General features: G+C 51.5%; 1 protein-coding gene across 6 annotated transcripts in view; it reads right to left on the bottom strand.

Annotated features, from left to right (window-relative positions):
* Window positions 1-7,036: 7,036 nt before the first annotated feature.
* The window catches only part of SYCE1L (synaptonemal complex central element protein 1 like), a 12,647-nt gene continuing 5,204 nt past the window's right edge, over window positions 7,037-14,479 (bottom strand). For 2 of the 6 annotated variants that reach the window (XM_040443187.1, XM_040443184.1), the window contains exons 2-12: window positions 13,424-13,486; window positions 11,676-11,735; window positions 11,391-11,465; window positions 10,775-10,822; window positions 10,443-10,497; window positions 9,177-9,260; window positions 8,857-8,920; window positions 7,909-7,978; window positions 7,732-7,819; window positions 7,371-7,455; window positions 7,037-7,171 (exon numbers count right to left, since the gene is read on the bottom strand). In XM_040443187.1, the coding sequence (XP_040299121.1) occupies window positions 7,112-7,171; window positions 7,371-7,455; window positions 7,732-7,819; window positions 7,909-7,978; window positions 8,857-8,920; window positions 9,177-9,260; window positions 10,443-10,497; window positions 10,775-10,822; window positions 11,391-11,465; window positions 11,676-11,735; window positions 13,424-13,445 (711 nt within the window). In that variant the 5' untranslated portion in view covers window positions 13,446-13,486 and the 3' untranslated portion in view covers window positions 7,037-7,111. Of the gene's footprint in view, window positions 7,172-7,370; window positions 7,456-7,719; window positions 7,820-7,908; window positions 7,979-8,207; window positions 8,921-9,176; window positions 9,261-10,442; window positions 10,498-10,774; window positions 10,823-11,390; window positions 11,466-11,675; window positions 11,736-13,423; window positions 13,487-14,479 lie in introns of those variants that run through there. The other 4 variants (XR_005780843.1, XM_040443186.1, XM_040443185.1 and 1 more) reach the window with 4 other exon arrangements.

Raw genomic sequence — 14,479 nt, 5'->3', positions numbered from 1 at the left:
AGCCAGCAAGGGCGAAGATCCCCTGTGTCCAATCCCTCCCATGGTTTGAATCTCTTTCACCACGAAGCAGCCAGTCTCTCTCTGGGTTTCTTTTTTGTCTGTTTGGTTTTGGTTTTTTAGTGTATTTATTTGGAGAGAGAGAGAGAGAGGAAAAGAGAAAACAAGTGGGGAGGGGGAGAGAGAGAGGGGGGGACAGAGGATCTGATACAGGCTCTGTGCTGACAGCAGAGAGCCCAATGAAGGTGAGGCTCATGAATGTGATCATGACCTGAGCCACCATCTGAAGTCAGACGCTTCACCGACTGAGCCACCCAGCTGCCCCGCACCCAGTCCCTTTTAAGGGCTCCCCTGAACAGGTCAGCCCCGCTGAGGACTGTCGCCCTTTCTTGAAGTCAGCTGTGTCATAAGGCATACTCATGACAAAGTGACAGCCTGTCACCTATGTAGGATTCCCCCCAATCAAGAGGGTGAATTACACATGGTCGTGGATCATGGAGGGCGACCCCAGAGTTCTTCCTTCCACAAGGGGAACCTCACAGCTTCAGCCACATCTACTTTTATTTACGTCATTATTTTGAGACTATAATGAGATCCTACACATAAAAAGCACCTTATTACTATATAAAGTCTATCGTGGTCAAAAATGCTCTCAAGTCCAGTGTTACCGACCTCTACTGAGTCCAATTCACATACCTGAATCTTTGCTAACAGAGTTCCTTTCCAATTCCTAGTTCACAACCCGGGATGGAGGTCCATCTCTGACCCTGCTTTGGTTTTGCACTTCTTCCGAGGCGTCCTGAAGAGGGCATCCGGCCCAGCCATAGGATGGGGCTCCGGAACAGGGGTAACCCACGAACCCCTTCGTCGTCTAGCAAGTTCCACTTCACTTTCCCAAATGCAAGATTTTCCATTCTTCCTTCTCTCCTCTCCTTCCATTTCCCTCCCTGGCCTGCCCCCCTCCCTTTTCCTCTCCCTCCTCTTCGCTGTCTCCTTCTTCCTTTCCTTCCATCCCTTTCTTTCCCTGACGCACTCAGAAGCCTGTACACAAAAGCAAAACCATCTCGAGTCTAGCAACAGGAAGGGAGTGGAACCTTTTGTCAGTTCCTCCACACTCTTTTTTGGCCAGAGGCTAAAAGATAATGATGACAAGTTTGTCATGTCTTTACCACGTGCGTCTGGTGCCCACGGTATCCACTCAAAAGGTACTCAGATTTCCTAAGGAACTGAGGCAAAGAGAAGGAACACGAGCTCCTGGCGGACCCAAGCGGGTTTATGCGCCCAGGGACGCTCCGGGTTCTGAGGCTTCTTTCAAGAGGGAAGAGCTCCATTTGACGTGAGCTCCTTCCTCAATGAAAGCAGTATTTTAAGCACTGATGGTTAACAAGAACTTATTTCTGGTGCAGAAGGAAAGCAGTAACCAGCAAGTGGGATTTCTCACAAGGTCCGCAGCAGCACTTGGAACCCACACGCGTGTGACAATTTATAAAGAAAACTGCATCTGGCGCTTCAAATGCCAGGATTTCGCCTGCACCGCGTCTTTTTAACAAGGATAATGCCCCCACCCTTTGTTACAAACAAGACAATAGGCCCCAAATGGAATCACTATGCCAAGCCCCGGGTCACGAAACTGACACTTCACTTAGTTACACTTTGGGATCTCTCAGAAGTAGACTTAAACCGGTCCATCAATCACCGGATCAGCCCTCCACGCGTGACCTACCAGCTGGACGCCCCGCCCACCCGCTATTCCCTAAAGGAAAAGAACTCTGCAGTAACCAGCCCGCGTTTCTGCCTAGAAAACTTCTTTGCTCGCGCTCCAGGCTGCCTGTAGGCTCCTTCACTGTTCCTGCTCCTTCACTGTTCCCGCTCCTCGGAGCGCCTTTCTATCTACCGAACTGGATGCTGCCGGATTCGAATCCATTTTTGTGCAGATAAACTCTTAAACTCTTTAATGGGCCTCAGTTTACCTTTCAGCCGGTCTGGTGTCAGAGAAGGAGCCAAAGGAGTCCCTGCCTTCCCCCAGGGGCCAGAGAGACCGGGCGAGATCCTACCTGCGGGCTCCCTGGAGCTCCCTGCTCCGGGGCGTCTGGAGGTGGGGGCTCGTCCCTCTCACGTCCCGGGTCCTGGCTCCACGGACTTGGTGTTCGGAGCTTTCAGACAATGGGAGCACCTCTTTTTCCAGACCGCGGCCGGAACCGGAACGGGCCACGGAGTGCGCCAGGTCCGACTTAAAAAGCTAACAGCTTCCGACTCTGAGCCAGTGTGAGTCTGCAGGTGAATATAATTTTGTTTTAAGGCTGAAAACAAGCAGGTTAAATGTATCAGAGATCACCTTGGGCTAGAGTGGCCATAGTGGAGAACTTTTAGCCTAGATGAGCGTATCCATTTACGAGGCACTGTAGAAAAAGAAGGGTCTCCGCCACTCACCAAAAGGGAAGAGGGAGAATTATTTTTCCTCCTTTACAGTTTTTGATAACAAGGATGGAGCCCCGGGGACACCCCCACTCATTCCAGCGCCTGCAGATGGGATCCTGGGAAAACTGGCAGAAGCTGGTGTCAAAAGTCCATTAAAAAGAGAGAGAGAAGTAAAATCAAGAAATCGAGGGGTGCCTGGGTGGCTTAGTGGGTTCAGCATCAGAGTTTAGCTCAGGTCATGATCTCACAGCTCATGGGTTCAAGCCCCGCTTCGGGCTCTGTGCCGATAGCTCAGGGCCTGGAGCCTGCTTTGGATTCTGTTTCTCCCTCTCTCTCTGCCCCTAACCCAGTCACATTCTGTTGCTGTCTCTCTCAAAAATAAATAAATATTAAAAAAATTTGTTTTAAATAAAGAAAAAAGAAATATCTGACGTAATAATCAGTACAAGCTTATTGCGCACTCACCAGAAAGACAGCCACAAGTCAGCACTAATGAGATCACCCTCCAGATAGACCCCTGCCATCTCCGGAAGGAAGGTGCATCTGCAATAACCCACCAGCATTTTTGCCCTAGAACTTCCTCGTTCCTGCTCCCTTCTGCCTAGAAGCCTTTGACTTTGTACAGCATCTCAGGGCAACTTGCTATCTGCTAGATTGGATGCCGCCCCATTCAGGAATCATTGAATAAAGCCAATAAGATCTTCAAATTTTATTCATTTGAATTTTTTTTTAAAAGATGAAGCAGAAAGAAAGAAAGAAAGAAAGAAAGAAAGAAAGAAAGAAAGAAAGAAAGAAAGAAAGAAAGAAAGAAAAGCCAGACAAACCTGGATGGAAGGGGGAAGAATGGAGTGTGCTGTGTGGCATGTGGAACAGGGAGAATTCTTGACTCGAGGTAGGTAGACCTGGGCTTGAATTCCAGCTCTATCCTGGTTGTAGTTAAGCGACCAACCAGTGGTGTTGATGGGGACCCGCTGTGATTGCTGACGTGGTGACCAAATGCGAATACGAAAATTCTTTGTGGTAATGATGGCAGCTATCTATGTCGAATCCAGTGCTGTCCTGGGCCAGGTCTTGTCTTGGGGGCATTCTAGATATTTCTTTAACCCTCACAAGCCTGTGCTTTCCAGATGAGGACACTGAGGTGAAGTGAAGCTAAGTGACTTGGTGAAGTCACACAGCAAGAGTGAGGCGGGGCTGGGTTGCTAAGGGTCCCCGGAGCTGGTCCGTCACCTGGACAGATGGTTGGGTGTCCCCCCAAGATGCTACTGAGCTTGCCCGCCCCTCCCTTTCCCCATGTGTGAACCCCTCAAGTCCCTCTGGCTCCCCCCCCTGCTTTTCAAGGTGGGCTCCTTTCTAGCTCAGTTCTCCGGGGGCTTGCTCTTCAGCCTTTGGCAAAGCTGAGCTCCCCCACCCTGGGATCCGTTCACATGTGAGCCTGAAAGACCAAGAAGCAAAGTTCTGGGAATAAATTCAGGGTCTGAATACCAGCCCTGCGGACAGAGGAGCTGGGCGGGGAGAGGGAGGTCAGTGTAGCCTGGAGAACAACTAGCAGATCAAAAGCCAAAGGACACAGATTTGTTGTAGACCAGGAAAGGCCACCAGGGTAGAGCCCCGTTTCCTTCTGGAGGCTGCTGTAGGCCGGGCCAGGCTTCATTCTCCCTTGTAACTCCAGAAATCCCTGGCCGAGGAGAGAGTCAGAGCATCTCCCGACGAGCAATGGCAATTGGGAGAGCCTGAGAGCCTGAGATGCACTTCTCATTTCTGAGGAACTGAATACCAATAAAGAAATTTCATTAAGAAGGCAGAGTCGAGGGGCGCCTGGGTGGCGCAGTCGGTTGAGCGGCCGACTTCAGCCAGGTCACGATCTCGCGAGATCTCGCGTGATCTCGCGTGAGTTCGAGCGCCGCGTCGGGCTCTGGGCGGATGGCTCGGAGCCTGGAGCCTGTTTCCGATTCTGTGTCTCCCTCTCTCTCTGCCCCTCCCCCGTTCATGCTCTGTCTCTCTCTGTCCCAAAAATAAATAAACGTTGAAAAAAAAAATAAAAAAATTAAAAAAATAAATAAATAAATAAATAAATAAATAAAAAAAAAAGAAGAAGGCAGAGTCGAGCTGGGACCTAACGAGAACATCACGAACCAGCACGGTCACCTCTGGAGAAAGTCAAGAGTTTGAATGAAGAGGTGTGCAGGTCGAGGACAGGTTCTCGAGTCTGGTGTTACCCGTGCTCATCCCAAATGTAAAGTCCGCCATCTCAGGGGCTTCCCCCTGGGACGTTTAGGAGACAGGAAGGGGCTATGGAAACGGAACCCCAAGTTTCCACTTATTATTAGGTTTATGGTAAGGGGTTTCAAGTCTTGAAAAAGAATCATACAACCCCCCCACCCCGCCCCTGCAGACCGATTACTAGTCTCTTTCCGCACCCACTCTATCCTCCAAGTCTCTGAATCCACACACGGACCCACTTCTGCTCTGCCAAACCATTGGAGCACTGGTGGCAGACATTTGGAAACTTAAAACCTACTTCCGACCGCCTCCCGCCAAGATAAGGACACTCTGCAACCAACCCCCTGCCAGTGCCACTGTTAGAAATCCACACTAATTCCGCCCTGCCATCCAAATTTCACTCTGTTCTTAAATTCCCCCCCAAGGACCCCACCATGTCTTTTGCAGCTGTTTTCTCCCAGCCTTGATGCAGGGCCCAGTCAAGTTTCATGAATTGCCTTTGGTCTCTTTGGTCTCTCCCACTCGAGAACAGTCCTCCAAGGGTGGTAGCACAGAATAATGGCCCCCAAAGATGTCCATACCCTAATCCACACAACCTGGGAGTATGTGACCTAATGTGGCTGGAGGGACTTTGCAGGTGTGTTTTAGTTAGGCGCCTTGGGTTGGGGGGTTTTCCCCGATTACCTAATGTCATCAGAAGGGGTCCTTGAGAGGGAGGCAGGAGGGTCAAGGTCAGAGAAGGAGATGTGCAGATTGAAGCAGGGATTGGAGGGAAGGAGGCAAATATTTAAGGTAGCTGGAGAAGCTGGAAAAGGTAAGGAATAGATTCTAAGAGCATCCAGGAGGAGCAGAAAGCTGACGACACCCAGTTCCTCCAGAACTGGGACTTCTGGCCTCCGGAACTCTGAGGTAACACATTGGTAATACACTTGGTTTAGCCACCAGGTTTGTGGCAATTTATTACCGCAGTGACAGGAAACTGATACATAAGAGCTTCTCCAATTCTTCACGACACGGACCTGTTCCTGATGTGCACGGGAGCTGCACTACAGAACCCTCACCGTCGTTTCCAACTGATTCAATTTAAGTTAAGCATTTTCATCAAGATCCTCACATGCGTGCTGATGGGTACCTGCCACACGTCGCACCAGGAAGATAGGGTCAAGTGGCCCCCCAGCTGGTCATGCGACACTCAGCCCCTGGTTCAGGTGGTCTCGCCCTCTGATCTCCCCACTGTAAAGGTACACCCCCCCCCTTCAGAGTTAATAAATAAGGCGTAGGGTAAAAGCTTAAGAACATGTGATTGTCCTGCTCCTCAACAGCCATTCAACAGTTCTGATGGCATGACAATTGCGTAAAGTGCGTTCCTGAAGCCTGGGCATTTTGTAATCTACACGGTGATCAGGGGCAGGCCAGTCGTCAGCTGGGCCTGGTAGAAGCCATGGAACAGGGATTAAAGCTTTCTGTGGCCTCATCTGTGCTATAATAACAATGGCCAGACTGAATATTTATTATGGGCTTACTGTTTACATTCACTGACTCAATTTTCTTCATCTCTAGATTGGGAATGATAAGAATAGTAACGAGAATAATAAACAGTAGGTACAATGTATTGAGTATTTATTGCATAAAAATCCCTGTTGTAAGAGATATACACACCTTGGTGTTCCTCATCTGTAGCCTGGGAATAACAGTAAGTTGATGGGAACCGTTTAGTAAGCACTTAATAGATTACAAGCCCCTGTTCTGATTTAAAACCAGGGCCTCCAATAGTGCCTGGCACACAGCAACCAGCACGTGCATTTAATGAATACATGTTTGGTAAATGACAGGACCCTGGCGCAAGACACCTTTTGAATTTCAATTTTTTTTAATTCATTTTATTTTTTTTGAAAGGGGGAAGGGGCTGAGGGCAGAGGAAGAGAGAGAATCTTAAGCAGGATCCACACTCAGAACAGAGTCGCACCAGGGCCTCGATCCCACCACCCTGGGATCATGACCCAACCAAAATCCAAGAGTCAGATGCCCAACCCACTGAGCCACCCAGGCGCCCCAACAAGACACCTTTTGGAACAGGGTCCCCCACGCCAGCCTCCAAGGGAGCTGACATACTTAACCGACTTGCTGTTGTAGAGACCTGGGGGAAGCAGGGCAAAGGTCCTGAGATGAAAAAGTACTTGGAGAGGGTGCAGCAGCAGCTGGCTGGAACTGCCCCGGTGAGGGGGGGCAGGGAAGGGGCCCGAGGTCAGTGGCGGCTGTGGGGGATGCAGGGGCTGTTGGGAGGCTGGGATTTACTAGGAGACATACAGGACCTTATATGGGTGTTTAACACGTTCCCTTTAGCTCCTGTTGGTAAAACAGTTAGGAATTGGAGAACAGACCGAAGCTGGAGGTGGAGGACGGTCCGAAATCCGCGCCTTTATTTCCGGTCGCCTTCGAAGGAGGGGCGTGGGGGGAGGGGGCGGGGCGGGTCCTATGGGTCTGGGGGCGGCTCCAGGTCCTCGCTGCGGGCGCTGGGGCGCTCGGGGCCGGCCTGCGGGAGCCACGAGTCAGGCTGCGGGCCCCGGCTCCCGAGGGCGCTGGCTTCCGGGCACGCGGGTGGGCGGCTGCCTTCACCCTGTCCCTCACGTCCTCCACCGGGACGCCCTGCTCCCCACGGACGCTGACTCCGAGGGACTCCGAGGGCAGCCCCGCCGTCTCTGCCCCCTCGCCGCTGTCGCCGGGCTCCCTACCTCTCCTTTGCAGGCCGCGTCCTTTGGGGGGCAACGGTTTGGGGCAGCCCCCCGCCCCCCGGGATCCCCCCCCCCCCCCGGGCGCCCGGGGGGCGGGGGGGGGGGGGGGGGGGGCGGAGAGAGGAAGAAGAGAACGAGAGTGGGGCGGCAAGGGGAGGAAGCCACCGAGATCCCGACAGAGACCGCAGACGCAGAGCAGCCGAGGCGCGAGCGGCGCGGGTGCAAGGAGCGCGGCGCCCCAGAAGTCCCGCCAGCCCGCCCCGGGGTCGGCTGGAGGCTGTGCCGGAGCGAGGGGGGAAAGTTAGCCCATTCCTCTCCTCCTGGTTCCTTCCCCTTCACCCCAGGGCCCCTGCCCTCTCACCCGTCGTTCGCCATCCGGGCGCCCCCGACCTCGGGTGGCGAGCGCAGCCTCCACTCCACCTCCCGCAGCTTGTCCCGGGCCAGTTTCTCTGTGGGTGGGCGGGGGGTCACGGGCGGGGCCGGGAGCTCCGGCGGACTCGGCCCCGCCCCTCGCCCCGCCCCCTGCTCGGAGTACAACCTTCAGAGAGCAGCTGCTCCTTGCTGCTCTGCAGGGCACGTATCTCCCAGGTCAATCGCTGCTCCAACATCTGCGAGAGAGGGGACCGGTCCGTCTGTCTGTCCTCTCAGCAAGTCCTTACCCGAATTAGGTCATTCATTCATTCATTCAACGGTTTAACTCCATGTGCAGTTCCTGCTGTGGTTGGTGGTGGTGAGACACATTTCTTCTCCAAAAGCTCCGTATATCCCCGTGCACCTCTCAAATCTCTTCTCACTCTCCCCACCCCGCCCCCCCCACCCCACCCCACCCTTTGCTCTTCTTCAATACCCAAGACGCACGTCAGCCTCAGGGCCTTTGCATTGCCTTTCCTTCTTCCAGGAGCATTTGCACCACGACACCTGAATGTTTTCCTCCCTTACTTTATGTCTGCATTCAGATGTCACCTGCTTAGAGACGCCTTCCCCACTGACATTACATGATCTATCTACTTATTTTTTTGTTTGGAGTCTGAGTATGCCCCCCACCCCCACCCCCCAACCATCCTGGGGACAACAAATCCTTGACCCCTTTGGCTCCTCACTGTCTCCTCCTGCTTGGAATGTTGCTGGATGCATCCAGCAACATTAATTGAATGAAGGGATGATCAAACCATGGCCTTTTCAGGGTTCCCATTTGCCACTGCAAGGGGAGCGAACTCTAGGTGAGCAGGAAGTAAGCAAAATGCTCGGCAAAGGCTACTGCAACAGGCCGGGCCATAGATGCTAGACGTGGCAATGGGGGATGGTAAGAGGTGACTAGATTTAAGGTGAACGCTGAAGGGCTGACTAGGTGGGTAAGAGGAAGAAAGGAGACAAGGACTGTCCCATGGAGTTGGGGCTGAGCAGTGGGTGGGCACCGAGCCAGTCTGTGGGGACACAGAAGCCAGGAGACGAAGGGCTTTGGTTGGAGGCAATGAGGATGGCTCACGTGCAATTCCCAGAGGTCCTTGTGCTGGCTCATCAAATTCTCCAGCTGTTCTTCAACCTGAACCCTAGGGGCCAAGACCCAGGAATGAGAGAGCACATGCTAGACTGACACTGAGACTGACACCCAGCCTGGCCCAGTCTGGGGATTCCTCTGGGGGACCCTTGGATCTCTGCCTGGTGCTCCCTCTACTAGGAGCCCGTTTATGGGCTTTCTTCTCCAAGCCTTGTTTCCAACAGCTCCTCTTCCAACAAACTCTCCCTGATGCAAGCCCCACTCCCACGCCCAGCCATTGCCACATCAGTCTGTAGATGTGGGGTTACCCCAGCTTCCTCTGCCTGCAACTCTCTGTAACCTGACAGTTATGGACAGAAATTTGCTCTGTGCACTCCTGCAACACGTTCTTCCTGGAAGGAGAAAGACAGCTCTTAAGTCATAGTCTCTAAATAAGCCTCCATTTCCTTCAGCAAGGGTGGGGGGTGGGGTGGTCTGTTCATAACCTTCATCATTCTCCTTTCTTCTGTGACACAGTGGGCAGCATTATGGGCCTCTGAGATGATCACCCTGTTCATCCTGTCCCTCATCAAACCATGCCTTCCCAAGAAACCTCCGTGAGGGGTACAGTAGTTTGGCTTAATAGATTGTAAAGTCCTGACCTGAATTCTGGATCTGCTATTCTACTGGGACCCTGGACAAGCTACTCGACCAGTCTGGGTCTCAGTTTCCTCATATGTAAAATGGTGGTAGTGGTGGGAAGGTGACAGTAGCCCTTAACTCCTGTCCTTGTCATTGTGGGGATTAGGTAGAAAAACGAACATAAACTGATACGTGTGGTGTGGTTAAGCATACATCCACTTTATCACCGGGTTTTCCTACACTGTTAAAGTCATGGTCCGCCAGGGTGTGAGACATCTGGTCACAAAGAAAGGAAACGTTCAAAGGATGGAGGTGGATAGAGAGATGGTCGGATGGACAATAACTGGATGGGCGGGTGACTGGCGGGAGAGAGGATAGCTGGCTGGACAAATGAAGTGTGGAGGGATGGTGGCTGGACAGAGAAATAAAGGAGGAATTGCTAGAAGGATGGATAGATGGCTGGATGGATGGTTGGGGGAAGAAATAAACAGCTAGATGAATGGGTGATTGGAAAGATGGAGTGAGGGTGAATGGGTGATTGGATGGAAGACATAATGGCTGGCTGGCTGGCTGGCTGGCTGGCTGGCAAAGGATTGCAGAGATGTGTAGATGAATGGATGGCTGGGTGGGTGAATGGATGACTGGGGGGCCTAAATGGGCAGATAGATAAACAATTGAATGGATGGTGGGAGAGCTGGTAACCAAGAGAAGATTCAGAATAACACCAGTGGGTGAAATTTATTTAATAAAGAAACTAGCAATGAACGTTTAAATGAGTGAGTTAATCTCAACACTATTATCTGATATCAAAGATGAGAGAGAGTCTCAAGTCTAGCTACTCTGCAGAAAGGAAAAATGAGAAGTGTGTGTCCAAGGTATATATTCCGTAGCTCTTGCCCCATCCTCCTTCAGGTTGGGAACAAAGGAGGAAAGAGTTGGGCAGGACCTCTTACCTCTGAGCGCCACCTTCCTTCCTCTGGCAGTGCAGCTGGAGGATCCCCAGTGCCTCTGTGGGGAGAGGAACCAAGGGAGCCCTGTGTGAGCTCTTGGGGAATCAGGGATGGGAGGACGTCATGGGCCCCACATCCTATCTATCGCACATCGGAGGGCACTCAGAGGCCCTCAGTGTTTACTTCGAGTCAGGTGGCCGCCAAGGGACAGATGTGAGCAGAGAGGGAAGCACCCTGACTCGCGTGTCAGTGGGATTCCTCTAGCTATTCTGGGAACGGTGGGCTTTTGTGGGTAGAATGGGGTAGAACAATGAAGACAGAGAGCTGATAAATACCTTGCTTTTTGCTCAAGACCTCCTCTAGGTGAACTTTCTCTCTATTCACTGGAAAACACAGGGACACTTTGAGCCTCCAGGGGCCACGCCCCGTGCCCCCACTGCCACTTCGCGCACAAGGCATACCAAGGTTACCGAAGGTAAGGTACAGTGCCAGGGCGGGGGGGGGGGGGGGGGTACTTGCCACCCGCACCCATCTCCTACTGGGGGGGGGGCATCCTGATCCAGTTTCTCCCCCTCAGTGTCCACATTATCTGCAAATGCCAAAGGAGCGAACACTGCAGAATGCACAGGGTTTAGGCCAATGGGATAGATGACTAGAAATAAATCTGTTATGTCAAATGGAAATAAAGGCTGTGAAGAAACGAGTCAAGCAGGAAAGTGATGGTGACAGACAGAAGGTGCCATTCCATATTCCGATGGGGCATTGAGGTCGACCTGTTAGAATGAAGTTTGCGCTGACAGCAGAAAGGTGATGAGACAACTAAAGGCAATCTGGATTATAGGGGTAAGAGCAATGCAGGTGGAGGGAACATCCATGCAAAGACCTTGAGGCATGCAGAGAACATCAGCAGTGCTCCTAAGATCTCTGGGTCCCTCTCTTAGTGCCACTTACAGGAGTCCAGTTCCCTGTGCAGGCTCTCCCAGAGAGCTTGGGCCTCTACCATTTCCTCACTGGATTTCTTCTTTGCTAGGCCAAAAAAGAGAAGACACTGTGTGAGTGCAGCCTCTACCTCTGCTATTCTCTTGCCCACTGAGACTCTGCACACTCATCTTTAAGGAAGCCAGAGGTGCCTGGATTTTAGAGCTGAGGAAGTGGAGGCACTCCAGGAAGTGCCAGGAAGCACTCCAAGTCGAGGTTCTTCCTGGCCAGCTAGGAAGCCTAGGTCCTGGCATTTACCTTGCTGAAGCTCATTAATCCGGTTAATCAGGTCTTCAATCTGTGGCTCCAGACTTCCCTCTGCAGAACGAAAGGAAGACTGAGCCAGAGAAGATAGACGCCTGGCTGTCTAAGGCAGATGGAGGTGGGTGGGTTGTCGGCACAGTGTCTCTGCTACTAGCAATCAAAACGCGTTTATTGAGCGCCTGCTACACGTTGGGTTCTGTGAGAGGCCCTTGCAGGGTGTGCATCCTGCATGGGAAAAATGGACATCGAACGGAGATACAGGCTATCAATGTGGGCGACAGTAACTGCGGTGGATGGAACAAAGCGAAGCAAGGGGTTGAAGAGGGAAAGGGTAGAGGGTGCTTCTTGATATAGAGGTGAGGGAAGGGAGCCCTGCCCACTCCATGGCGTGGGGAGCATGGAAGAGGGAACCATGCCAGGCGGAGGGACAAGGGCAAAGCCCCAGCGGTGGGAGCGAGTGAGGCAGATGCCCAAGTAATGGCTGAGGGCCTGGTGTGGCTGGTGTGAGTCTAGCGAGCAAGTCAAAAGCACCAGGAGGCCAGGTGGGCCAAGTGGGATGGCAGATCACTCAGGGCCTCCTGGGGCATGCTGGAGGCTTCTGGATGTAATTTTGAGGGTGGTGGGAGTGTGGAGATCTCCCACCTGCTCCCCCCTGTTGAAAGTCTGGCAGTCACTTCTGTCCATCTGACTGTGGTCTTGGCCACATTTGAGAAATGAGAAAAATGCTTTCCTCTGTGGATAGCAACTTTAAGGTTCTCCCGTGACAGGGAGATCATTCTCTCTTTAGGGAACCATCTCTAACTTCTCAGTCCCAATTTCAGGGCTCTGTATGGCAAAGACTTCCTCCTCAGCCCTCTCTGACTTCAGTCAGCTGCACAGAATTGGGGCAAAAGCTTCCCACCCCTTGCTGGGTCTCACTGCCAACCCCTGAGAATCTGGAGTTCTGGAGTTAATAAACTCAAGCCCTTGATTTTCCCAGGCCACCAACCCCATCCCCAGAGACTTCCAGGAGACTGGATACTCCCCAAGGTGCTGATTACAATAACAAATTCCTGAGGGTCTTCACTTTACTGGAGAAGGTCACCAACACCCTGCATTTCCAGTCCCGTAAGTTCTCTACCTAATTTTAGCCTACGCAGCAGCCCCATGCACTTCTGCAGGTGGCCATAGGGGTTGCGGGGACAGTGTGAGGGCAGGAGGAAGAAGTGATTCTCTTTTATTTGGAACAGACCAAACAGACCAATGGATCACAGTATTTAAGTTGCAGATGGGCTGGGGTGGGGGTCAAACCTCAAACGTGGCCAGTACCCTGCCCCAGCCCAGATGTAGGCTGGCTCCTGGGCCCCCTCAACAATGGAAGCAAGGTACAGTCATCTGCATTGCCATTTGCCATCGTGTATTAAAAGGGAGGACAGAGAATACACACCCATGAATGTATTTTGCTTAATCTCTGGAAAGATACCTAAGAATTTAAAAATAGTTGCTGCGAGCCCTTGGGTCAGGGACACGGGTGGCTGGTGTTTGTGTGTGCGTTCATGTGTGTAAGAGAGGAGGCTTTTCCATCCTCTTATACTTCTTGAATTTTGAAGCTATATTTTTAGTTCAAAGAATTAAGTTGTGCAAGAGCGAGAATGTGCAGTGGGATAATTTCCCAAGGCTGTGAGTTGAGGGGTCTGGGTTTGAACCGCATCTGCCTGCCTCAAAACCCCAGGCTGAGCCTCAGACACAAAGACATGCATGACCTTTGTGCAGCTTTTTCACCATTGCCAGCAAGTCTTCAGGCACCTTCAAAGGCTTGGTCTGCCCTGTGGAGATGAAAACCACAATTTCAGGAGGGAGGGAAGGTCCAGGCCTTCTGGGAAGGGACGAAGGAAGGCGGAGACACCCTTGACCTGGAACCGAGGACAGGCTGAGGGGCTTCCAGACAGAGCAGGCTCCTGCAAGAGCCCGTCCCTTGTCCCTGAAGTTTACGATGTGTGCTGGATGAATCAGGACTCCTCATGCTCAGCTACTCCCAAGAGGTCAAAGCTCACCACAGGCATCTCCTTAATGAAATGAAACGCGGGGGTGAGAGAAGGAGGGGATGCATTTTTGTTGCTGCTGCTGTTTAGAATCAGTATGAAGTTCAAACTGATGCAGTAGGACAGAAAGATTTCAGATAACTTTTTTTTTTTTTAAATCATTATAGGCCACAAGCTGCAAATTCTTAAAGAATCAATGGGTCTGGGGTGCCTCAGTCAGTTAAGTGCCCGACTTCAGCTCAGGTCATGATCTCATGGTTCACGAGTTCAAGCCCTGAGTCGGGCTCTGTACTGACAGCTCAGAGCCTGCTTCAGATCCTCTGTCTCTCTCTCTCTCTCTTTCTCTGCACCACCCCTGATCTCTCTCTCTCTCTCAACAATAAATAAATATACTCCTCTAACATCTGACTACCTGTATTATAATATGAAAAAATTTTAAAGTAATGAAAAAAATTTTTAAAGAATCAGTAGGTCCAGGATATGGTCATCAATGACTAGCATCAAAAGAAGACAACCAGGTATTATGAGCCTCCTCATGGAAGATCACAACACCACTTATGAAGGATACTTGCCAAAACAAAACAAAACAAAACAAAACAAAACAAAACAACACAACAGGAATCTTACCATGCGGATGCAATCAGTGTCATCCAGATGCTGGAAAACTCCAGAGGGCAATTTGGTTTCTTCAACAAATACACGGCAAAGAAGAAAAAAAAAAAAGAGGGAGAGGGGAAACTCTATTGATCTTAAGAGACTTGACACAAGTATCATTCA

The sequence above is a fragment of the Herpailurus yagouaroundi genome, unplaced genomic scaffold (genome assembly GCF_014898765.1).
Source record: "Herpailurus yagouaroundi ecotype Mexico unplaced genomic scaffold, PumYag 190, whole genome shotgun sequence".
NCBI lineage: Eukaryota > Metazoa > Chordata > Mammalia > Carnivora > Felidae > Herpailurus > Herpailurus yagouaroundi.
This window is presented reverse-complemented; position numbering and strand designations above follow the sequence as displayed.